Genomic DNA, 26,455 nt, shown 5'->3' with positions numbered 1-26,455 from the left:
AACCACCCTCAACAACCCATTAAGTATTTATTAGGATTCAGTATACATAATATTTGTCACTACAAGTGCAGATTATAAACATTTTTGAGTACTGGTTGTTTTCTTCAATGTTCTATTAATCATAACCCTAGTAGAAGGAAGACTCTGTTGACCATTATAGAATGAACGAGTCCAACAGCTGTATACGTGGCATACTTGCTTGGTACTTCAATCTCTTTGCGCATCCTGGCACTCTGGTCATATTTTGGTACTTTGTGCCACCAGAACAACAAATGCAGGCTGACCGCTTTCATAATCTGCCGAGTACCCACTAAGGCTCCCACTCCAACGAGGAAGCGGGCGGTGCCAGACGCCAGTGCGGATCTTGTCAGTGTGGGTAAGGGAACAGGCAGAACTCCTTCGGGCTCAAACGTCTCCCCCAACTGTTTGTTCACCCAATATCCCACAGAGCAGCCAGCCCCGACTCCAAGGATGGTGGTGGTGTCCCCCCGGGTGGTGCTGTAATGCTCCAGCTCTGGGTATGTGTAGCTGAGAAAGAGGGGCAGCGTCAACGCCAGGATTGGCGACATTCTACTGGTGAGCTGGAACCGGTCGAAGGCTTCCCAATAGGGGTGTGTGAGGAACAACAGGAGGGCTGCGAGCAAAACGCCACAGACGACATCCTAAAGGAGAAATAATGATAAATTATCAAGACTTAATAATTTAGCACTTTGCATGAACCATTCCATGCACCCTGTAACCTGATAACATAATAAGCTGTACACTGCAATAATTGCTGTCCCTGAAAGGGTTAATTACTTGCACTTTGAAACAACTGCAATGTTTTACTTTCTTTGTTTTGATTTCATATTGGTTGATAAAGATAAATATTGACCCGGAGAAAAAAAGGCTGAATTCAAGTCATTTTGTTTTGAAATAATACTTAATCTTTAACTCATTTACTCCCAAAGACGTATTTAGATGTCTTCTCAAGTACAGTCAATATAAAATGAGGAGCTGGGATTAAATGTGTGGCGTCTGAAAATACATCTAAATACGTCTTTGGGAGTGAATGAGTTCATAAGAAGTCAACGCAACTATCAACAAGCCAACTAAACTGGTCAATACAAAGATTACATTAACGCCTTTCTAAACATAATGTAAAACTTAGTAGGGCTGAGCGATATGGCTTTAAAAATGTTCCACAAATATATGTACTTTACATCTACGGACGCGTGAAACTGCCAATGTGGAGTAAAAATATTTGGACTGGCAAATAAGGAAAAAAAGAGAGAGAGTGCAGCAAGTTCCCGGCATTTTGGCTCTTACGCAACATGAAAATAACCCAGTTTTAAATTGATCCCTTTTCGACCATCAGGAGTTTTAAAAATGCCGATGCCAATAGGCTTTAAAATGCCAAAGATCGGCGTCAATAATCAGCCTGACAGACAATCGGTCCATCTCTAGTCTCTACATGTGCTCTTCTAAAGACTGAAATGTTTTGGCTCTGATGTGGTGATTTTTCTGTACAAAAATCAATAGGGGTGACAGGGAATCTGGAGCCTTTCCGAACTGACTAGATGAGAGGCACACAAAAACAGCTACAACAATTCACATTCTAGTGTAGATTAGTCGTAGACCAGCTCAAATCATGAGTTTGTGTTTGTTGTAAAATTTTGCCCTTAAACCAAATTTTGCGTCAAGATTTTTCAAGATCTGGGAATTTGGCCATTCATCCTTTCGGCAACACACCGTTGACATCATTGCTGATTATTGTTTACAGCCAACGTTTTAGGAGGTATTTTGAGAACGGCAGATGATGTCTTTAAAACCCTGCCAGAAAGTTTTAACTAGATACGAATGAATAATGTATTTTGAATTGAGCTTGAATGTTTAATGCCGCGCCCGTGAGAGTGTTTGAGCGAGTATGAGGCCGACAAGCTCACCAGAACTGAGTGCATGCCGGTGTAGAGACGACTCAAGCACACCATGGTCGACAGTGTCACAGCCATCAGCAGACCCATCTCAAACTGGAACTGGCACGAGGAAAAAAAAAATGCAAAACGCATGAAATGGTGACTGATAAGTGAACATTATGAGATCAAGAATGTGGTGTCATGTGAAGTCCTGACTACAGCATTTTAAACCTTTTGCCCCGCCCGCTCTCTTCTTTGTAAGTTTGTCATCAAATCTCCCATGTGGCCATCCTGTTCAAATGTGACGTGCAAATCCTTTCTGCACGACGCACTGGCCGTCATGAAGTGTGTGCGCTTCACTCCTCCGACTCTCCATCGTCTGTCTCTTCCCAGCATCTTTTACCTCCAGCCGCAGGTTTTGTTTCTCCACCATTTCAATAACAGTGACAAGAGAAGCCTTCTGCATTCATCTCCCACCCCCTCCACTTTGGTGTCTTTTCATGTCGGCAAGCAGCTGGAAGCCTATTCACTGGTAGTTTATGAAGAGAGAGTTTTTTTTCTTCTTCTTCTTCAATAGCCACAAAGGATGCCAGGAACAGGAGGGGGGGTCACTGTGTGATTGACTGTGATGACCTCTGACTTGCTCTGGGAAGTTGCCCTGAGGCCTTATAGACATTCAGGATGTTCTACATCAGTCCAAAACTCATCTGCAGCAATGCAATCTCTTTGTTTCGGGGGATTTCTGGTATTTCAGACCAAATTGAAGCGCCACGCTGTACATGAATGTGTTGAGCTTTTGAGAGGATTTATTTCGCCTTAAGAAAAAAAAAAACCTGCACCAATTTTCTCAAGAGCCCATAAATGATTCAGTCTCCATTTTCATCGAAATAGCTCTTCATTTAAAACACCAATCTTAATGAAGGAAGCCCATGATTGAGCCATTGAGTGTTTTATTGACACGCTGGTGGACTTAAAGCGATAAAGAGGCGAAGGACTCATGAAGAGGAGGAGGCGGGAGGTTGCGACGTGGACTGACAGTCATTGACTCCCCCGGAGTCCATCGGGAGACCAAACAGTAGCTTGACAGATGTTAGTTGCTCGAGACTGATGGAAAGTGCAGGCCCCACCCCTCCCAGCCCTTTGTCCAGCCCCCTCGTTGCGACTGTTTGATAGACAGTGGGGTCGCTCCCCATCTTCCCACTCAGCGAAAAGTGATGAAGCTTCCATACGCTGGCCTCAATAGTGTCCCTCCACCACTGCTCAATTCAAGACGGCACACTAAAACTCCACTAAAACTGTTAAAATACCAGCACACCCTCCCCGCCCTCTCCCCTTTTTACAATGAGCCATGCCAATCGGCATTTGTTTGTCACCCTCTTTTGCAGTCGAGATGTATTCGAAACTTGTTTCATGATTTTTCATTCCACCTTTGAATATGTGCAGCTCATCTTTCGCGATTTGTCTTTGCGCTATTTCGAGCCCCGCCCTACTCTGCTTCTCACCGGCGAGTGGATGTTAATTTAACTTCGCTGTACACTATTGGGAGTTTCATTCTTTTGATTAGCTCTATTGTGGACGCAGTTTAAGAGCTGAGCTAAATTCGACTCTCTCTGACTCATTATTTGAATGTATCAACAATCATGCATAACGTCAGTTTGCCTCCTCTGTGTTTTCCACATTTAACTTTCCATCAGTACGTTTTTCAGCAGATTTGTAAGGGGAGATAATGATCACTTGTTGCCAAGCAACTCGTGCCCACTGATGCGAAAAGAAAAATTCATCTATTTTGATATAATGTGTTCTAAAACTGACGAACGGCTGTTTTTCTGGTCATCTTCAAAGGCAAAAGCCGAAACATGGCAATGTTTCATGCATTGTACCCAATGTTTTTTTTTCTATTTAACCCTTTCATGCAGCCTGTAACCTGATAACATGATAAGGTGTCCACTGTAGTAGCCGCTGTTCCTGAGCGGGTGTGGCATGTCTGGCTCACAATTTTCATTCGTGCTATCAAGTGTTTCTCACCTGGATTCTGGAAGGGGCACTCAGTAGCAATGTAAAGGAGATTGCTGTGGCGGCCATGGCATGAGTCGAAGGCAGCCCATACTCTGCATCAACACGCGTCTCCAGCTTGACCACGGGAGGGGAGCAAGGACGGGGCAACTTTAGGACATCCTTCATCACCTGGCCGATGTACATCACCAGCTACAAGTGAGGAAATAGACAATTCTTCGTCTGAGTGATGTAAAATGAATGGACATTTTCTTTGTTGTGGATAGCAAGAGCATAGAAAACGTAAGGATACTATTTTGCACATTGTAGCCTAAGTGGACAATTCATAACAACCAAGACAAGGGCACAGAAAATCCGACAGGACCCCTCACACCCTGCCCACCACCTTTTCCAGCTACAGACGCTCCCCAGCTTACGAACGAGATACGTTCCGAACGATCGTTCGTAAGTTGAATTCGTTCATAGGTTGCTGCAGTGCTATTATAGCACTGTGGACGGCGTACCCCCGTGTACCACGCCCACTACACCCCTGGTGCTATAGGAATACGCCGCTGCTGCTGATCCTCGAGCCAAATGGTGAGAAGTTTCTCCATTACTTCTAAGATTTTCCCTCTTTTCTTGCAAATGATCGTCGATTGCATCGGCACTGCACCTTTCACGTGTTCCATTATGCGATCTTTCTGTTTATAAATTGTACCGATGGTCGAACGATTCATGTTGTATGCACATGCAACGCTCACCATTTTCTCACCCGCATCAAGGTTCTTTATTATTGCCACTTTCATTTGAAATGAAATGGCTTGCCTCTTCTTTACACTTCCACTCTCACTAGAAGCCTTTCGCTTTTCACCAACCATATTGAATAATGAATGCACGAGATATTTAACAACTGGGCAGAGGAAGCCGGATTCGGGGTGGATGCTGGGCGAGCTCTCACAGCGCCTCACGTCGGTATTAGCGGTGGAAAGAAGCACTACAGTACCTGTACTCTGAAAAAGGCGCGCAATACAAAATCTAACTTTTTCTTTTCTTTTTCGACATACCCGTAAAAATGTTCGTATGTTCCGTTGTTCGTAACTCGGATGTTCGTAAGTCGGGGAGCGTCTGCACTCCCCTCAGGCAAGCGCTACCAATCCATGCGCACCAAATCCAGCAGAAGTTCAAACCCCTTCTTCCTTCTAGCCATTAACTCCCTCAACAGTAACCCAAATCTACCTGTATAGTGGCTCTTTGCAATTTTACACACCCCTGTGGAACAGCATTACCGCAATAATCATTGTAGCTCCAGCTCTGTACTTACTTCAACCATTGTCGCTGATCTATAGTCCATCGCACCAGACACTTTAAAACACCCAAAGACTTCTGTACAATTGCACACTTAAACTTTTTCTTCAAATACTGCTACTGGTCACTTAAAAATGGCGCAATGATTTTCTGCACCAACTGCACAACTCTTACAGTATTGTATTCTGCCACTGATCACTTTTGCTCTGCTTGACACTTTGGACATTGTGTCACAGCTGTCATTGGGTGGTACTATCGTACAACGGTGCCCTTACGTTACGAAATGTATTTCTATACTTATTTGTCATGTTTTTGTTTATGATGATACTAGTGTAGCCCGTACTACCGGAGACAAATTCCTTGTGTGTTCTACTTACTTGGCCAATAAAGATGATTTTGATTCTGATAAGGTAAACCAGAACACACCCCTACCAGTCACAGTATATTATTTGCAAAATATAATAAAAGAAGAGCTACATCAAATATTCTTTTCCAAAGACGGTCAAGCTTAATTTCGATTGACACTGTCAGATTGTTATTGCGGCTTTTTGCATGTGTAAAACCGTCCTGCAATAGAGTGAGAGATGTTACTGTCACTAAATGTGGCAAACAAACAACTCTCCTGAAGTCGTACACTTCGACACCCCTGCAAACTACAACCAAAGTAAAACAAACAAAAAAAGAGTTAATACTTGTTTTAGTCAATTGAAATTCCAAATTTGGACGCAGCGCCGGTATTGGATAGGATATCTTACGCAAGTGGTCATAACATTTGGTTAGTTAGTGTATCATGCATCAACAATAACACTAATGCATTTCTACATCACTACAAACCACATTTGACAAAGTCCTATTTTTTTTTTTGTCACTTCAAATGAACTTGAATTGTTTTAAAAAGGCAGAATTTCTAATTGCTGCTGCAAGTCACTATGATTGTGTAAAGTCTACCCAATAGAGTGTCTGCATGGTGATCCTGTATACAATATTCCATTTCCTGCAGTATTCTCTGTAACATAATGGCGTCTCAGTTCCCCACTGGTAAATAACAGTAATGGAAGCTGTAAAATTCTAGAGGACATAACCGTGAACAGTAAAACTTAAAATCCCCAATTAGTCCGTGTGCTAAAAGTAACCACACACCCATGAATAAGTGATTACAATCTCAACATAAAAAGAGATGGGATAAACCCCAGGGGCTGCAGTCGTATCGTACAAAAAGACGGTAAATTAAAGGGGAGAGGTTTGACATCACAGCTTCTTAAAATGGTGGGTTCAATATTCCGCCATAGGCGATGATGTATTTCTTGACATGAAGACACAAGTAGTGCAAGGGTTCTGCGTGCATTCTTTGTGGGTGGAGTGCACAGGTGTGCGTGTAAAGTACCATTTGAATGTGTTTGCTCAGCCAAATGTGCCTTCTCCTCTCTTCCCCAGGTGCCCTTAGAGGAGCAGCCGGCTCAACTCAGTCTTATTTAAGGAGTTGCTTTTTATATTTCATGAATGGCTGACAGTGAGAGATAGGGACGCCATGTGAGGGCACATGGCAATAATGACAGTAATAGTAGAAAGGTCATATTTTCAGATGCTCAAAATGTAATCAGAAAATACGTGTTGGTGTCGAAAAAAAGGTCTACCGACCTTCTGATATCGTGCAGGATTACAAGAGAGAAAAAAGGCTGAATATGAGCGTCATAAGCATCCACTTTCATTCCACATTTTTGTGAAAGTAGGAAATTAAATGTGAGGTTTTAGTTTTTATGGGGATTATGTCTGCGGTAGGGCGGCCCGGTAGTCCGGTGGTTAGCACGTCGGCTTCACAGTGCGGTGGTACCGGGTTCAATTCCAGCTCCGGCCTCCCTGTGTGGAGTTTGCATGTTCTCCCCGGGCCTGCGTGGGTTTTCTCCGGGTACTCCGGTTTCCTCCCACATTCCAAAAACATGCATGGTAGGCTGATTGGACACTCTGGATTGTCCCTAGGTGTGAATGTGAGCGTGGATGGTTGTTCGTCTCTGTGTGCCCTGCGATTGGCTGGCAACCGATTCAGGGTGTCCCCCGCCTACTGCCCGAAGACAGCTGGGATGGGCTCCAGCACCCCCCGCGGTTCGGAAGATGAATGAATGAATGAATGTCTGCGGTAAGCATAATTTTTTTAAAATACCTGGTTGTTTAACTGTTTTAAAATTTTATCTTCAGCTCATTTTTTAATCAGGAAAATTACATTTGCTTGCACTTTTGACTACAGACTACCCTCAAAACACCCCTTAGTCAGCAATATATTGTAGCACCCCTTAGAGTCTCTAAGGGGTGCTACATTGGTCGTCTAAGGCTTAGACGACCAACGTCTTGGTGGGAGAAACTGGACAATATTTATCCATTCAAAATCATTGTATACATTGTTAATAATTTCCAAAAACGGTGTTAAATTGGCACCAAAATTTATGTGGACAACTGTACTGATGCGCACTTCAACTTCTACATGACTGACCTCCAAGAGATTGAGGAAATGAGCAGCTTACATACAGTAATTCTCTCATGCCAAATTTGCTTGGTTTTATAAATCCCCAGGATATGAACACACAATGCGTTCCGAGATGCTTTTTGTAAGCTGAATCGTTCATAACTCATTAAACATGACTGCGTGAAGAATAATCCACTCGCATGATGATTAAACAGGAACGATGATGAGAATTCCCCCAATTCACTAAAAACTTCACAAATGCGCCATTGCAATTTAGAATACCATTAAATTGAAATCAACCGGACCATCAACAAGAATTGACTGTCTGGGGAAAAGCCTCCAGCGTAATTTTATTGGGCTAAAGCAGTGGTTCTTAACCTGGGTGCTGGGTTCGAGCGAACCCTACGGGTTCTGTGAAACAGTCTCAGGGTTTCGACGGAGCCTCTGCCACGGAGATTAACACACAGCCGACTCAACATGTCAATGAGCTATGACACGCCCACCTGGCCATCACTGGCTGCACATGATCACATTACATTGCTTGTCCAATCAGTGCTGCGGGAAATTTAGTTCGCTCTGTAGTCACCGTGTGACTGCCGTGATAGTACTCTACGTCATGCGCGGGTCATTTTGTGCACAACTAAAAAAAACGTTTACTTATGTCTTGAAATATTATTTACTTTTTTCAATTTTTAATCAATGCGTTTTTTTTATGTGTTGAATTTATAAAAAAAAAAAACATTTTTATTTTTCACTAATGATGGTTTCGGTGAATGTGCACATGAACTGGTTGGGTTCAGTACTTCTAACAAGGTGAAGAACCATTGCGCTAAAGTTTGGCAAGTTTATGAAGAAATGTTTCAAGGTTATCGGAAATTGTTCAACCACGACTAACAGCTTGTATCTGAATAAATAGCATGATCGCGCAGTATATTTTATATTACGACCAAACAATGCTGTATTTCGATACATAGCAAACATGAATGTCAAACTAAACATGAGCTTGTGTGCAAAATCCCCTCTTTTGTTGTCATACCTAAAAATAATGTTATTCCCTTGCATTTCAACAACACTAATTGCAACACCTACTCACTAACACACAACCAGTGCCACGAAATGGACAATAAACAGAGGCCAGGCAATGCTGAGCCCATTAAGCACGCCTGGCCTCATCTATTAACCGTGGCTGCATTCACACAACACGACATACTGAGTGGACCCTCATCCTTCTACGTCGCCCTCCTCTGCATTCAAACAATGTAGCCCGAAAGCGTGGCTGACATGATACCCACTCTGCACCCACACATCACGTTCAGCCCTGTGATGCCAGCCTCTCACTGATGCCTTTGTACGAGTCACGTTAAAAAAGGCTGACCTGGGAACTGTATGGTCATATTTCGGAGTGACAAGAGGTCAAGTCACAGGGAAGTGTGTCCATGTGTGAGGCTTCTGATTGGGGTCAGCGTCAAGTTGGACTTTGATCTGTCAACATCAGGAAGCGAGCGAGGGAACAAGGGTGTGGGTTCCGTTAGAGTCAAGAAAACCCTGACACATATTTAGCGTTTCTTAAATTGTGTGTCTTAAATCATGACGGGTGAAAAGAATTGCAAAATAGAAAATGTTTGCAACATCTTTTGCTTCAATTCAATGCACATTGTTCTGCTCCTTCTGGTGTGTGTTTGTGTTTTGAACACTTGGGACCAATTTAATCGAGACACACCTCTTTTGACATAGATGGAGCGAGTCAAAACTTCTCAGTAAGTTTGCAGCCTTGATGGGTGAGAACCAGAGCACACAGTGAGGCTGCTTTTAACCATTTTGGTCCCCCACCTAAGGAATAGCCTGCCAGACGACATCAGGTCCGCAAAGACTGTTGATATTTTTAAGGGGAGGCTCAAGGCACACTTTTTTATTTTAGTTTTTGAATAATTTATTTATTGATTAATTTTGACTCTCCCAATCAATTTAAGTCATTGACCTGCCATGCATGTTTTTGGAATGCGGTAGGAAATTGGAGTACCCGGAGAAAAGCCATGCAGGCACGGGGAGAAAATGCAAACTCCACACAGGAAGGCCGGAGCCGGAATCGAACCCTGCACCTCTGCCCTGTGAGGCCAACATACTAACCAGTAGTCCACCGTGCCGCCCACCACAGTTCATATAATATCAAAATTACATTATAATTTTAAAAATCATGCCATGCTTAGTGCATGTGTTAAAAAAAATACAACCTTGGACCCTTTATAAACTGGTGTCATTAATATACAGTGGTGCCTTGAGATGAATGCATACAACACAGTCATCGTATGATTTGACAAGCCAAAGTTAACCAACAAATTATCATTCATCATTCAATAGTTGTTTGTCCACGCAGAACATGCTCTTAAAATGCGTGTATGTTCTTCAGTTGTGGGACTGAGTTGTTTTTAATGTGGGGGCAGGTGGGGGCATAGGAACAGCATCATACAAAGACCCCCATGCACATTACACTAGTCCATAAGCACAATGGTGGGTCGTTGTTAGAAGTTCATAGTGATGCAGCCCCGGGGGATGACAGTCCAAATGGTCCACTCAAAGTGACAGAAAGCACAGACCGGTCATGAGGCCTATAAAACACTCGGTTGGCACACCAGGGTGAGGAGAACACAGAGGAAAGCTGGTAATGGCTAACTAGAGGGCGGAGAATTAGTGTGTTTAGCCGGCGAGATGAAGAGAGGGTACGTGTGTGTGTGTGTGTGTGTGTGTGTGTGTGTGTGTGTGTGTGTGTGTGTGGGAGAAGAGTTCACACAGGGGCCTAGTGTAGCCAGGATGGCAAAAAGAATGCTATCTCCTACCCTAAGGGGGGCAAACTAGGGGTTCAGTCACAGGGCACCCACGAAGGGCTCGAGGCAGGGACACAAAGGGCAGAAAAACACATTGCTTGACATACACTCTGAATTCACTCAAAATGTCAAAATCTTTTTTTCTGGCCACGATAGGATTCAAGGCTCCCTCGTGTTGTGGGATCTTCGCATAAGCAAAACATCTGAAAAGGTAAAAGCCTTTTCCTTCTGATGTCCTCATGTATGGCCTCTCAGTAAGGGGTCTGATCAGTCTGGGCCGCAGTGGACCCTGGCCTGGGGATATATGGACAGGCATGGTGTCATAGACAGGTCACGGGAGAGGGTATAATGATGAAAGAAGGTTGAAGGGTGAAAAGAGGGAGACGGGACGGCAGAAAGAAGAGAGGATGCTTTGTGAAGAGCATTCTGGGGTGCTCAGACCAATAACCTGCGTACGAGGTGTGTCAGAAAGGTTCCAGTACTTCTGTCACGACAGTATATTCAAGCCGAAGATACAAACTACCAGTTTCCCCCCTCCGCTCTCTGCAGTCGGTAAACATTTTTCTGAATGTTTTTCCATACAAAACCTTTGTCAGGTTGTCAAACAATAAGCAAAGTGATGAAGAGATGAATGACACCAGACTTAGGAGGGTCATCATCTGTAATGAGTCATGGATATTCCAGTACAAGCTGCGCCTTCACTGGAATTCAGCAAAGCAGATGAAAATGAGATAATCAAATGCCAAAGTCAAAGTCATGCCGTCTCAGGAGGCATCAGTCGCTGTGAGTTCTTGCTCCAGAACCAGACCATCAATCAGACGTTCTACAAAGAGATGCTGTGGGGTTTGCTTCGTTTGGTGTGCAAGAAGTGGCAAGAGATGTGGCGGTCCAACTGGCTAAGTACTTCACCATGACAAAGGCTCCTGCTCGTAATGCCCTGAGCAGCTGACATTTTCTGCTCAAGTAGATCACTGCCATACTGGAACAACCTCCCCAAAGTTGGCCGCAATGACGGAGCTGCAGAGCATGCCAGAAGAAATCCTTCCAAGAGTGCATGAGTGCAGTTCTAGGAGTGCGAATATTTTGAAACACCAGTCCCACAACATTATGACCATTTGCACAATCTCATATCCAATACTCTACTTCTACGAAGAGACAAATGTTCTGTTTTAATAAAACTTATGAGAGTGGTAATAATTAAAAATATATACAAAGCTCGGACTAAGAGGTGAATGAGGTGTTTATATGACAAAATGCAGAGCTCCCAAATGTTACAGGATCACAGAATGAATGCTAACTTGTTATGTCTGTCACATTTCGAGATTGTTCCAAATATTAAAAAACAAACAAACAAACAAAAAAAAATTGAGGAGTCATTGCCTAATGGTGGCCTGGTGGTCCAGTGGTTAGTGCGTCAAACTCACAGTGCAGAGGTACCGGGTTGAATTCCAGCTCCGGCCTCCCTGTATGGAGTTTGCATGTTCTCCCTGGGCCCGCGTGGGTTTTCTCCGGGTACTCCGGTTTCCTCCCACATTGCAAAAACATGCATGGCAGGCTGATTGAACACTCTAAATTGTCCCTAGGTGTGAATGTGAGCGTGGATGGTCGTTCGTCTGTGTGTGCCCTGCGATTGGCTGGCAACCGGTTCAGGGTGTCACCCGCCTACTCCCCGAAGACGGCTGGGATAGGTTCCAGCACGCCCTGCGACCCTTGTAAGGATAAAGTGGATTGGAAAATGGATGGATGGATGGATAGTCATTGCTTTTTGGTCTTTCTCTCTCTCTCTCCTCTCTCTCTCTCTCTCTCTCTCTCTCTCTCTCTCTCTCTCTCTCTCTCTCTCTCTCGCACTCTCTGTGGCTAAGTGTGATTCGAGAGGGAGACAGTGTAGCCACGAGTCGGGACTGAGCCTGTCTTTGCGACATTCTGAAGCATATTATGGCATGAGCGGCTAAACACATTGAGGCTCTGTTTTGGCCTTGTAAAAGTACACGTTTTTTTTTTTTTTTGTCGTTCACGATGGTTGTGCTGTCAGACTACCAGATAAATATCGTTCTTTGTCTTGGACCTGGCAAGATGTCACACTACAATCCGCCCCCGACCAGGCCCTGGCCCATTGTTGCATGCTTCCGTCAAGATTCAGTCCATCGGCGCAGGTGCGTCAGGGAGGCGGGACAAGCAGCTGTTAAAGTCATGTTGACGGAGGTTTTATGTGCATGTGCGTTACCAAATGTGTTTAGTGGCACCACTTTTGTAAATCAGCTACTAGCTTTGCACTTAGCAAACGTAGCATGAGATGAAACGCTGCGTATACTTTCCAACATCTCTCCTTTTGTTCAAGCTACTTTTTAAAGACTGAATTGTGATTGCGTGCGCCACATCCAGGCTCGCATCATAAGTCGGAGGGCACTGTCTTGCTATTGGTTAATGTCGAAGAACCAATCAAAGAATGACGTCGGACATGTCACACTATGCGGGCGAGACCAACAAGAGAGAACTTTTTCAAGCGATTTTTAACTTGTGTTAAAGCAATCACGACTACTGTGCTGAATAGATCATTGAAATCCATCTTGATAAATCATATGATATTTACATCAATCTGCTCGTGTCACACCGCGGTAAATCGGCTCTTCTGATGAACAGAGGGGAGCATGCAAAGAGAAATCCAAATGGGTCTCCGTGTCTCAAGTCTCAATGTAAAAAAGACAGTGAGCGAACCATTTTGTCAGGGTTTTGAGTTAGCTGGCTAACATAGTGTCAACCACAAATTATTCTTAATATTGTTTCTCACCGACTGAAAGGTGTATATTTCAGAAAACTCTCTCAATTTCCTGAACTACATTAAGTCATTGATCTCCATCTTGAGGATTATTATCTAACCAGTGAATATTCTAATCACTTTAACCGGAATATTTAATTCTTTATACTTTACCTCTCAAGGTGTCTCCATTTTAGGGCCTTTCACACTTCCAAACTTGGACTCGTGAATGTTTGTTTTGTTTCTAGACCACTGGTGTAAGCTTATAAATGCACAGCCATGAACCCATTGTTACGTTTTATGCTAAAATGCTAGCTGCTTAAGTGAAGTTGCCCAAAGGCTTTTTCCATTTAATGCCTTATATTTTTGTTCATTAACCATGACCCGAAAACACTTTTTTTTCTTCATTATTGTTGTAGTGTGCTATGGAGTATAACTATAGTGCATTATACTTCAGGCAGTTCCTCATATGATTGAAACAGGCCGCTAATTTTGACAATGAGACACAGCTCTCAGTATTGAGTATCATGAATACAGTATACGGCCGAGTATATATTTTGACTCACAGTCCACATGTTAACGAGGCGTCGACAAAGGAAGGGGTCCAGGTACCAATGAATACATGGTAGACAGGTGATATAAAAGACTTCGTGACCAAGGCCAGCCGAGAACAGAAAAAGGAAGTGCAGCAGCCAGTTCCTCACTTCATACTCCGGTGCGCCGCAGCCCTGTTATACAACAAACAAGCAGCAATGAATAAAACAATGGCTCAACCAAACGCTTTAAGTTTGAATCTCATCTGCGGCTCATTAAAATAACCATTTTGATGATCATATCTGTTCATTGGCAGAGACAGTAAAAGTACTTGCTCTTTATATATATATATATATATATATATATAAAGAGAGAGAGATATGTCTGCAATACCCAGTGTTAAAATGACATTTACGAAAGTGTTAAAAGTTCAACACCCAATAGTGTGTTACAGCAACAAAATGACTTGCTTGATTGTGCAGTATTGATGACACTTCTGAGATTATATTAACACTAATTAGTGTTCACAGTGCGGATAAAAAAATACGGCATGCCTCACTACCTTAAATAAAACACACTAAAAGATTTCTGTTTAAAAACATTTTTTCTTTTATGAAATCAATTTCAGGCAGATTGTACAAAACAATAGGGTACAATTATGTTCTTTCATCATTTTCAAATGAAAACTTCCTGTATGCCAATAATACCGTGCTAAATTGTTCTCAGTCTTTGCATCTCCTTTCAGCACTCATCTTTAAACATATTTAATTTACATAAAAACAAATCAGGAAAATGAAGATACAGGGTCTTTACAAGAAGAATTTAGCAACGATTCAACTCCTAATGTAAAAGTAAAAAATACAGACTGAAGTTTTTTTTTCAGTCCGTTATACTTATAACTAGTACATACCTCTGCACAAAAGTACTTTCCATCTTTTATTAATTTACAATGTACCATATTCATCAAGGAAATAATAAACAGTGACTGACGACATTGCTTGAAGAGCATTTAATTACAAGGCATTTTCCCTTCTGATGTTGGTTGACGTTGCCTTGTGTAAAACATGGTAGTAATGTTAAACTGAGATGTTCAGATTCACATCAATTTTTGGGCAGTAAATGTAAAATGCTGGGATCAAGTTAATAGATGTGGATTTACATTTAACCACCTGACCATTTATGAACTGTGTTTTTATCTGCACTTTTTTGCGCTTTTGTCAGAGTGTACTGCACTGTACAGTAAAGAGAACGGTGGACTCCAGGAAGAAGAGCAGGCCTCTTCCAAAGCTAATGGAGGTAATACATCCATCCCTCCACCCTTCCACCACTGCTGATGGTTGTTTGGATATGACATTTAAAACCTTCAATGTCAATACTTCACACGTTTTCGGAGTCCTATTCATCAAAAAATGTGTTTTTATGAAGCAGTGGTTGATCTTAAGTTCTTCATCCTTGAAGTAGTTTGACACTATTGTTACTACAAATCTGCAACGTGTCGAGAAATAGGCAGACAAGGCTGGCAAATCTAAGCAATTGCATCTTTGCAGATGAAGATCTGGCTGCAAACAGAAAAAGCAAGACTAACAAGAAAAGCCAGTCAGAGTTCGAAAAATATGAATTGCACTCTTTTTCTAATCTAACATACTGATACCAGAGTTGTATTTGAATTGTTTCTCTAGGTTTGCAAGAGGTGAGTTGCGGGAGCACAAACAGTACAGTAAGTACTCACGTCTTCGTTGTATTTATAGTTAGAATTGCTGTCCTGGCGCTCCCACGTCGTCTTACGTAAACCACGTGATTGGTGAATTTGGTCGGGGTCTCCAGCGAGCGCCATCCCCCGACTGTGACGCGTCGCCTGGACAAGGTAAAGTCCACATCGTCTCTGAAAGGCCGCCACAAGCTCCGAATCTTGCAGGTAAACCAGGGCCTCCAGTTTGGCCGGTGAAGAGAATATGTGCTCAAATGTGTTGAAAGCGCCTTTGAAAAGAAGCAAGCGCCGCACCACGCACGCGTCCAGCTGGTGTATGTGACAGGTACGCGCGACTGGGCGGTGCTAGGTGGACTCTGGAAGAACTGGTTATCGTGAGGATTTGTAAAAGTTGGATCGACCTTTCTTCAAAGGTCTGGGAGTGTTTAATGGGCGTGAGACGCTACGGAAATAGACTCCGCCTGTTCAGGTAGTTTGTTTTGGGGGCAAAGGCAAAATGTGGCATAGGTACTGTATTCACATTTCTACTTGTGGAACGGTAGAAGTAGTTGGTTGTGTAAAAGAAAAAGAAAATAAACAACAATATAACAACAAAGATATGTAAAAGTACTGATTCTACTCCTGGACTTTAGTAATGTAAAAAAAAGTGGAGCATCTGAAATGTACTTGAGTACAAAGTAAAAATGAAACTTTCCTTTAAAATAAATACAATTACTGTTTTAATAACTTAGAGAGACATACTGCAGAGGGGAAAAAAAGAAAGAAAAAAATCAAGCAAACCACATGTTCCCATACCTTTGCTCATGGGAAGTGACTCACAAAAGAAAATATTTATTAGATATTAAGAACTGAAATATTACATGCAAACCATGGGTGTTGTTTCAAATTAGAAGAAGAATTTTCAAAACACCAAATGCCGGTGTGGGTTTTTTTAAGGCTGGCACATGATACAACCCATTCGCCATGAATCAATGACTTTGTTTACATGCAGTCAATACCCCTTCCAATACTGGATTATGATAGCACTATTCCGGTAATACCATGCATGCACTCACAAAAACTTGAATATGCTCATATTTCAATTTTTAAAAACCCAAACACCGCTGGGTTACTCCTTTTCTCACCCAAATATTTGGTCAGAATATCCCCAGTGAAAAGAACATTCATTTGTATTCTGCACATGTTCTATCCAAGGCTGGACTGGCCATTTGGTATACAGAGCAGATGGCTGGGTGTCTTTTGGGGCTAATGCAGTGCTCTTTAATTCTTATTTCCCTCCGTTTTACCAGAAGAGACGACCCGCCATTTGAGGTAGCAGCCCGTTAATCCACTTACAATATAGACAGCATACTATATCAATCAATATCAGTGGCAGAGCTACGTGATAGGCAGGGTTGGTCAGGAGTTATGTCTGACTAAAAGTTTTCTAAGAATCAATTTTTAGGATAAAACATTTGATTCTTGCAGTCAAAGTCAAATATATGCACAGTGTTCACACCACAGCAAGCAAACAACATGGCTGAGAAGTCTGTTTTTCATACCATCCACTGTCCCAAAAAAACAAAAACAAGCAGCACAGAACCAACCACACTTTGGAGCGATGCAGCAATCGACTACTTTATTAATGTGGTAAAAGATATGAATATCATGTATTTTATCGATAGTTTTGAAGTAAGACGTGGAAATGATGTCCCGCTGTGTCATGACGTTGTCCGTGCATCGTGGTTTAAATGAGAATATCCCATTTACCATGTATACAGGACTGCTCGTGCATGAAAACGGGTTATCCCAAAATTTTCAGAAAACAGAATTTTGGCCCTAACTCAAATATTATAAACATAATTGTTCATGTAGATGACAACATCAAAGAATTCACTTAAATATGCCCATGGCTGGGCATGGGGATTTTCTTACTTTTTTGAATCTGTTCTTATCGTCATTAATGCTCATTGCTTCATACTTGCCACTACCACTACTACTATTTCTTTTCTGGATAATTTTTAACTTTTACTCCCACTCACACACACAAGTAGGGCACTCAACTCCCATGACTTAACTCAAGTCAGACTTAAGTCTACAATTTTTGGATTTGGGATTGTCATGGTTTTGATTCTTGTCTGTCTATGTGCTTCAGTTCCTGCTGGAGTGGAGGGCGTTCCCTCCACCATCACACCCGTCACTCGTTGTAATCACTGGACTTTCAAAGGACACCCAAGCCGACTGTACCCTGTCAGAGTATTCAACCTTGCTTGTTGTTGATGTACCTGGTGTTTGTTTATCTAGATGTCATGTTCATGTTCCTGTTCTAGTTCCTGCTCGTATTTCACTTGTTTTCCGTGTAGTTTTCATATGTAAGTCTAATCTCATAGTATTGTCTTCTAGCTTGTTTTGTTGTTGTGCAATTGGACTCCCTTGCCTTTTCATTGCAAGTGATTTTTCGTGAATTGTTCACCTGGCTGTTTTCAAGTGCTTTATGTTTATATTGTGTTATCCTGGATCTTTGTTGCCAGAACCCTTTATTTGTACTTTGTCGGTTTTGCACTGCTGTTTAAATAAATTTTTATTTATTCTTTATTCTGGTCTATGTTTTTGGGATCCCCTCCTTATTGGTTCGCACCCGAACCTGACAGGGATTTGATTAGCTGAAATTTATGAAGGTAAATTTGGCTTTGACTCAACGACAGGGCTTGAAAAATCTTCCCTTTCTGTATTTGAAAATGTGCATGTGAGATAGTATGACCTTTTTTGCTTCAGAAAGAAAAGGTATTTTTTGTGCTCTGCACGCAAATCTGATCGCCCATAAATTCAATCCGCTTTATCCTCACAAGGGTCGCGGGACTGCTGGAGCCTATCCTGGCTCTCTTTGGGCAGTAGGTGGGGTACACCTGAACTTGTTGCCAGCCAATTGCAGGGCACATATAGACGAACAACCATTCGCACTCAAAATAACACTTAGGGACAATCTAGAGTATTCCATTAACTTGCCTTGCATCTTTTTGCAATGTGGGAGGAAACCGGAGTACCCGCAGAAAACCCATGCACGCACGGGGAGAACACGCAAACTCCACACAGAAAGGCCAGAACTGGAATCAAACCCTGCACCTCTGCACTGTGAGGCGGACGTGCTAATCAGTCGACCACTGTGCCACCTAAATATCAATAAATAAATATCAACACTATTTTTGTAAGTCACTTCCAGTGTTTTAAAATCTTTCTTAGAAAACCATTAGTCATTCACTGGTGAGTTATTTTTAGAACAAGTCCACGGGCTACTCATGGAGTCCTTGGGGGTTACCTGGTGTAAGTGGACACCACATTGGTGGCCCCTGCTTTATACCTATCTGCCACAGGCCCGATGTATGGCTGCCTGCTGTTCTGCCAGTGGCCTGTTGGCGGTCTTAAATTGTTTGAAGTTGAAGTCACACTCCCCAGAGGAGGGAGTGAGGATCAGGCATGTGAGCTTTTACATTGGCTGAGTTTTATTTTGATCACTGCACACTGGGCTGCTGTAAGTCCATGAGCGAGAGAAACACGATTGAAGCCTCCAATGACCAGTTTGAGTGCACCGGGATGCTGAAATTATAATCTTGTGATCACAGTGTGTAAAACGTCGCTGGTGTTGACTGCAGTAACTGAAGATTGAATGGAAACAAACAAATGCAGTTTTCAAACAGCCGTTTGGTTTTCCATGTTGTTGGCGAGCAGGTCTTCTTTCTCTCCATTTCTCCTCCAAGATGCATTAATCGCTGAAGAAATGCCATCCCAGGCTCTCTTTTAGGGACAAGATGTAATTTGTTGCGATTGTACAGTAGGTTTACCCTCACAGACGTGGAAAAAGTCCCAAATCTTCACCCAAAAAAAAAAAAAAACATCAAATGGGGCTGTAGGTGTTGGGTGAGGGAATGGTAAGGGGATATAACAACAAAGTAGAAAAAAATAAAAGAGAAAATAAGTGGGAACCTCTGAGCTATATGAGCTGCGGATTGACTTTCAGCGCCCGGAAGTGACCATCATTTTAATAATGCATAGATATTGACTTTCCAATTTTGCCTGTCTGATAAATTTCCTAACCTGGGAAAATTCAATGTGTTTACACCAGCTCTGTATGTAATCCGACATTATGACCAAAGTAAAGAAAAACAGCCCACAAAGGATTTACACAAATTCATTTGCCATAAATGTCTTTTGTATGAAACAAAAAGCGGATTTATAGGGGAATTGAGGAAGCTAGTCTAATCCATGTTTGATTAATGAATTCAATGTGTGCCTCCACTCCTGCCCCATTTATATATATATATATATATATAGAGAGAGAGAGAGAGAGAGAGAGAGAGAGAGAGAGAGAGAGAGAGAGAGAGATAGATATACAGATAGAGTGAGTTGAAGCATTTCATTGGCTCTGTTCTTCATTTGTACTTTCGAGATGTAAAACATCTGGCATAGTTAACCACGTGAAGGGCAGTCTGCAATTGTGTGTTTCCATTTGTGTATTGTGCATTATTACAATGCAATTGATTCCATGTTAATTCTCCATTCCTTCCATTTTCTGCACCACTTATTCTCATGATGGTTTCAGGCAAGATGGGAGTTTTCAGTTTTACCCAAAGGTATTAAGTTTTATATTCCATTTAAAATTTTGAGATTGATGTTTGTAAGAATTTGCCAATGTGAATAAAATGTGTTCCAAATCATTCTAAGTTTTTTTAAACACAAGACACCACCTGCTGACGAAAGTGAGGAGTGACAATTACGTAGTCATCATTTACAGGCAGGTGAAAATTCAATTGGGATGATGTACAATTATGCAGGAATACTCTTCAGCATCCACGTTGGTTAAGTATTTGTGGATAAAGTCAGCAACCAAGAAAGAATGTTTATTTACACCAATAATGCTTTGACAAATAAACATTTTATATTGTAGATCAAATATGTTGTCCTTATACAGGAAGAAAAACAGCAGATAAAAAAATGCTTTTAATTATGATGGCTATACATTATTCGTCATCAAAAGTGTTTCAATTATCCATTGAAAGTGAAGTGATAAAAGAACTGACAATGGTCAAATTCAGGCTTCAATAAATGTTACTTCTCACACCAGCTGAGGAGCCATAATATACTTTGGCCCAAACACCAAGCAAAACATAGATGGCTGTAATTTATATTTACATTTGAATATAAAATAATAGAATATAAATACCATTCTAATATGATTGGTGTTCGAAAGGAAAACTACTTTCACCAACAGTTACATGTCTCTGAACCCTGAAAACATAATCCTTGTAATTTAAAGAGTAGCGGTGAGGGCCGCTCTGAGGTGCAAATACAAGTTCACAGCCTGATATGGATCTTTTGGTGGCATTAAATCGGACCGGGACATTAAAAAAGCACACAATGCAAATACATCCGGATCACAAGGCATGGTCAAACGAAAGACACACTGGCTTTTGCACAGTTGAACTTGTTCATCGTCAACTGGGGAGAGGAAGTCCCTTGTACCATAAAGTTCAGGTAACGTATACATCACGTTGGGCCGACCACTGGGGACATTCATGTTCTTTGAGGGCCTGATGAGATGGCTGTTCCAAACTAGGGCCATGTCATCCAACTCATCCTGTTGAAAATAGTATACAGACAGATTAAGAAGGAGCTGCACAGTCATATCAGCTTTTATGAGCAAGAAATTATAGCATGAAGCTGCTTTTTTGTCTCACTCCTCCCCTCTCATGTGTACCACATCTCACCACTACCCACTTTTCCTTCACCTTCACCCTGTGACACCGCCCCCCACCACCATTATCTTCTTTCTTTCTTTCGTGTTCCTGTTCACTTTCCCATCAACTCACTCTCACATACAAAAATACACATTTATTTGGCTGCCTGCTGTTCTGCCAGTGGCCTGTTGGCGGTCTTAAATTGTTTGAAGTTGAAGTCACACTCCCCAGAGGAGGGAGTGAGGATCAGGCATGTGAGCTTTTACATTGGCTGAGTTTTATTTTGATCACTGCACACTGGGCTGCTGTAAGTCCATGAGCGAGAGAAACACGATTGAAGCCTCCAATGACCAGTTTGAGTGCACCGGGATGCTGAAATTATAATCTTGTGATCACAGTGTGTAAAACGTCGCTGGTGTTGACTGCAGTAACTGAAGATTGAATGGAAACAAACAAATGCAGTTTTCAAACAGCCGTTTGGTTTTCCATGTTGTTGGCGAGCAGGTCTTCTTTCTCTCCATTTCTCCTCCAAGATGCATTAATCGCTGAAGAAATGCCATCCCAGGCTCTCTTTTAGGGACAAGATGTAATTTGTTGCGATTGTACAGTAGGTTTACCCTCACAGACGTGGAAAAAGTCCCAAATCTTCACCCAAAAAAAAAAAAAAACATCAAATGGGGCTGTAGGTGTTGGGTGAGGGAATGGTAAGGGGATATAACAACAAAGTAGAAAAAAATAAAAGAGAAAATAAGTGGGAACCTCTGAGCTATATGAGCTGCAGATTGACTTTCAGCGCCCGGAAGTGACCATAATTTTAATAATGCATAGATATTGACTTTCCAATTTTGCCTGTCTGATAAATTTCCTAACCTGGGAAAATTCAATGTGTTTACACCAGCTCTGTATGTAATCCGACATTATGACCAAAGTAAAGAAAAACAGCCGACAAAGGATTTACACAAATTCATTTGCCATAAATGTCTTTTGTATGAAACAAAAAGCGGATTTATAGGGGAATTGAGGAAGCTAGTCTAATCCATGTTTGATTAATGAATTCAATGTGTGCCTCCACTCCTGCCCCATTTATATATATATATATATATATATATATATATATATACCGTATATACACGGTATATATTTGATCATGCTAAACCGTTTGCATATGGACTACGGTGAAGTGAATTGATTGTGAAAAGCTAAACATGGTGGTACCTTCAAGGATTAGATTTTATTTTTACAGTACAGTGGGTTGTATCCAAGAAAAGTATGTACTGTACTTCCAGATTCCGATCTGGTCTAGTGGACAGATGGCAACCGAGAAAAGCATCAACACATTTTAACTCAGGATGTCTTTTCAGAGGCAAATTATTTGCCAGTGTTACAATCTGATTGGACTTGACGGGGGTCTGCAAACTCCCTAAAAAAAGAAGTGACTCAGTGAGTGTCAGCGTGTTCGTTCACAACGTCGGTCAAAACATGAAACTATACGGCCACCCCCATCATGGTGGGTGGATAAGCCTTTAGTCAGTCACTCAGTGCAGCATTACATCATCCGTTCCCACACCGAGTGAGGGCGAAAATAGGGCATTGTAATATTTAAGCGGCACAGCGACAGCCGACGCCCTCCAAGCTCTGCATGAAGGATGGTAAAGCAGACACGGTGCTCTCTGCGGGGATGATGGCGTTTCCGTGAGCACAGCGGAGAGGAGGAGGGGAGGGGACGGGGAAAGGAGGATAGACGTCAGCATCTGTCCGCCAGCTCCCTTTGTGTTCATCGGAGAATGTGAATGGCGAAAGATGACATGGCAGAGGTAGATCTAGCATCAAACGGAGCAGAACCCCCGCTGCCGCCCCCCTCAGCGTTCCCCTACGAGGAATACGAATGCAAAATCTGCTACAATTACTTCGACCTTGACCGCCGGGCGCCAAAGATCTTGGAGTGCCTGCACACGTTCTGCGAGGAGTGCCTCAACACTCTCCATCTCCGGGAGGAGCGGCCATGGCGCATCAGCTGCCCCGTGTGTCGCCATCGGACGCCGGTGCCGGATTATCGGATCCAGAACCTTCCCAACAACACCAAGGTGACGGAGGATTTCCCGCTCTACATCGACTCCGACCCCCTGCCCCAGGACGCTTTGCCGCCGTACCCTCCCCCGCTGCACCCGGCTCTCGTCGCTCTTCGCCGGGAGGAGGCGTCGGGAGCGTCCGGCGGCAGCCAGAACCAAACGACCCCGTCCACAACCGTGTCCACTGCCACGACCATTTCCCAAGACTCGGTGCGCTATGACAGCTGTCAAAGCTGCAAGAGGGTGGCTTTAACCACCGGCTGCGTGTGTGTAATCTTCTCCTTCCTGTCCATGCTGGTGCTGCTGTTCTTGGGCCTGATCTTTGTGAACAGTCACGGCATCCCTCCCCTCCCGGCGGGACCCATTTGCTTATCGGTGGCCAGCATTCTGGCCATGTTCTCCGTGGTGGTCACGTGGCTCATGTGCTGGCTCAAATACAGACCGGACCATGAGACAGGCCGCTCATCTACCACCGGTAACTCTCGGAGAAACGCCTGACTTGCTTTTGACTGTTCATGCGAGCTTGTGTGGCTTTGTTGTCACTTACAGACTGATATTCCCTTTTGCCCCTTTACCTTTTCTAGGGTTTTGAATCATCCTAAATGGCCTTCTAGCAGTGTAGGAAATACCCATTTGGCTATCCTGATCCTGAATTATCTTTTCCCTCATCTTGGAACGACAGTGTGACTTTATTTGTATGTATTTGGACCACTATTCGCGGTTTCAACAGATATGTTTGATTTGGCGACTGAATGTGTGGTTCTTCTGTCCACCCTAACATCACAAGCCTGTTACATAATATCAGATTTTCACCCCACTCACTGTGTGATAACTGCCCATTGCAAATAAGTCAGATATTGGTTGGCTGTTATGAGCTCTTTATGAACACTTTTCACCCCCTTCAGCTTTCGTAATTGTTGCTGCAGGATGCCACTGTTTCTCTTTTTCCCCCCCAATGAAGACTGCACCTGCAGGGTTTCCTATTTTCGATAAAGCTTACTCAACGATAGATTTTTTTTTTACACTCTACGTTAGTATGTGCACAATAGACTACTGAAATGTCAAGACCATGCTTTGTGATGTAGCTTTTTTAATAGGAGGGATGTGTGTGTCCCTGACTCTTGTGCCTCACCTTGTTGCTCAATGAAGCAACCTTGACTCCAATCATCGTGATGTGCAGCCCCACTGCAACAAAGCATCCACTGGGATCGTTAGTAGATATTTCAGCATTTATACATTGCGGTTTTAAAATGTTTGCGACATGATGTTGCTTCACATCTTATTTATTTCTTGTTTTTTTTTTTAGCCACCTTCATTTTTAACCCTTTCAGGGACAGCGGTTACTACAGTACACAGCCTATCATGTTATCAGGTTACAGGTTATCATTATTGGTGCATGAAAGGGTTAACATGCCTCAAGGTCATTCTTCTAGTCCAAACATTAAAAACATGTCATGACAATTTGACACAAATTTACATATCCTGGGATTGTCTGTCGTGAATTCGACAGAGATCTGTTTTAAATCGTTGCTATAATACAATCAGTTAGTTGTAATGTGATACTCATTAAACCAGGAACTGCATTTGAGGATGAGGCACTGAATAGCCTCCTAATTCTTTGCACTTACTAGGTGGAATACATGGAACACATGGAGTGTAATTCTATGCTGAACACATGACTCTATGGACACGAAAGTATTTTAATGTAGAACTGGTTCCTACGCCCCAAATCCCAAACTTCTGAAATTCGCATGGGACACATAAGAATCAAACTGAACCCCGCTACAACTCCACACCCAACATTGACTTCAATTGTTCAGCCTACCTTCTCCCAACACTTACTATGAAGCACTTTCCCCCGCTTTTTTCGACAAGTAATGGGGTACATTTTCAAAAGTTAGTATATTTCATTTATTTCCGAGGACCTAGAAGTTATTGTTGGCTTTTCTGAGAATATGTGGTTGTTAAAGTAACAACATTTGCACAGAGAATTGCTCTTTATGTTTTGTTTTGCAAACATGAATACATTTCAGGAAAAAAAACCTTTTTTTTTTGTGCCAAAGAAAAAAAAAAAAAAAAAAAAAAAAAAAAAAAAAAAAAAAGCCTCAGATGGAAATGCGCTCAAAAATGCACGTGTCAATGAAGCCACTTATTAAGTGATCCCTCCTAAATTTTGTGAACGTCGTTAATCAGCCCAGTCCAATATTCAGTGACTGATTGACGACTAATGCCAAAAAGTTGCAAAAACGGATGCCTCACCACACAACGCCGGTACTTTCCCAATTCGTTCAACTCCACAGCATAAGCAAGTCAACAAGTCTCATGTCCAGGCGCACTTAGTTAAGCCGTATCTCTCAATTCGATACACTCCCACTGAGTTTTGTGAAATGGATAAGGGTGTCTTTGAAAATCAGCCATGACCAAATAAATGCCAGGCATGTTAAAAAAAAAAAAAAGGAAAGACAGAGAAAAAAAAAAAGAAAGAAAACACTCACCCAATTGTATATTGCTCATATGATTGTGTCAATCAACAACATGGATTCCATTGAATTTATGTCAGACGAACAATTTCACTTGTTTGGTTATTTTCGCACACCAATCATCATTGCACTTGCATAATTTAGTGACATCTAACACAATCGCTAACAACATCCTCATGTCTGCTCCTATCGTTTGTGTCGAAATAATCATTAATAATCAATAATTTTGATGATCGAAAATAACATTCATAAAAATGAAGACAAATCTATGAAACGTCTGAATGATAAAGTTTTGGAAGGAACATTTTTCCCGCATTTTGGTGGGTCCTGTTTTTTATTTTTATTTTCGTGGTGCCCTCATTTAGAGAAATATTCAAATATTATTTTGAAATGCAGAAAAAAATGTATACATGCTGCCATTGTTTGACCCTAACTGAAATGAATTGGACATTAATGTGCTTATAACTGGCCTCCACGCAGAGCATGTGATGTAACTCATTTATTTCTCATCAAGCCAGAATTCAGACTTTGAATTTCTCCCCCCTTGCTAATGGATTGGACACGCAGATTCGATGTCGCTTTAAAAGAGCGGTCCGAAGTATGCATCATGCCGCATGGTTCCCATTTGCCCCCTCTGCTTTCTTCACTCTTAATATCCAATTTCAATGAGACCACCGACTCCCCCAAATCGTCACGTTTGTAAGCGTCACGAATCGGGGGCTCTCT

General features: G+C 42.2%; 2 protein-coding genes and 1 long non-coding RNA gene across 3 annotated transcripts; 2 read left to right on the top strand and 1 right to left on the bottom strand.

Annotated features, from left to right (window-relative positions):
- Window positions 1-10: 10 nt before the first annotated feature.
- On the bottom strand, window positions 11-15,705 carry sgpp2 (sphingosine-1-phosphate phosphatase 2). Its single transcript, XM_019861304.1, has 4 exons — window positions 15,491-15,705; window positions 3,921-4,100; window positions 1,926-2,015; window positions 11-662 (listed from the first exon to the last, which is right to left on the bottom strand). Exons 1-4 carry the CDS (start codon window positions 15,593-15,595, stop codon window positions 120-122), a joined length of 918 nt encoding a protein of 305 aa, XP_019716863.1. The 5' UTR covers window positions 15,596-15,705; the 3' UTR covers window positions 11-119.
- On the top strand, window positions 2,179-20,506 carry LOC109510752 (uncharacterized). Its single transcript, XR_002167182.1, has 3 exons — window positions 2,179-2,188; window positions 19,697-19,699; window positions 19,844-20,506. It is a non-coding gene; the product is annotated as an uncharacterized LOC109510752 (long non-coding RNA).
- A 1,895-nt stretch (window positions 20,507-22,401) lies between these two features.
- rnf228 (ring finger protein 228) lies at window positions 22,402-25,232 on the top strand. The gene has a single exon (XM_019861644.1). The coding sequence runs from the start codon at window positions 22,971-22,973 to the stop codon at window positions 23,745-23,747; it is 777 nt and encodes a 258-aa protein (XP_019717203.1). The 5' UTR covers window positions 22,402-22,970; the 3' UTR covers window positions 23,748-25,232.
- The last annotated feature ends 1,223 nt before the right edge of the window (window positions 25,233-26,455 follow it).

This window comes from Hippocampus comes, unplaced genomic scaffold (assembly GCF_001891065.2).
Source record: "Hippocampus comes isolate QL1 unplaced genomic scaffold, H_comes_QL1_v1.1 scaffold122, whole genome shotgun sequence".
In the NCBI taxonomy this organism is placed as follows: Eukaryota; Metazoa; Chordata; class Actinopteri; order Syngnathiformes; family Syngnathidae; genus Hippocampus; species Hippocampus comes.
This window is presented reverse-complemented; position numbering and strand designations above follow the sequence as displayed.

Excerpts from the sequence above, each read along its gene's own strand:
- rnf228 (XM_019861644.1), top strand. The coding sequence starts at position 22,971 with ATGGCGAAAGATGACATGGCAGAGGTAGATCTAGCATCAAACGGAGCA.
- sgpp2 (XM_019861304.1), bottom strand. The coding sequence starts at position 15,595 with ATGGCGCTCGCTGGAGACCCCGACCAAATTCACCAATCACGTGGTTTA. Across the intron at positions 4,101-15,490 it reads ACTATAAATACAACGAAGAC|CTGGTGATGTACATCGGCCA; the intron begins GTGAGTACTTAC and ends CCTCACTTGTAG. Across the intron at positions 2,016-3,920 it reads GTGCCCCTTCCAGAATCCAG|TTCCAGTTTGAGATGGGTCT; the intron begins GTGAGAAACACT and ends TCCTCGTGCCAG.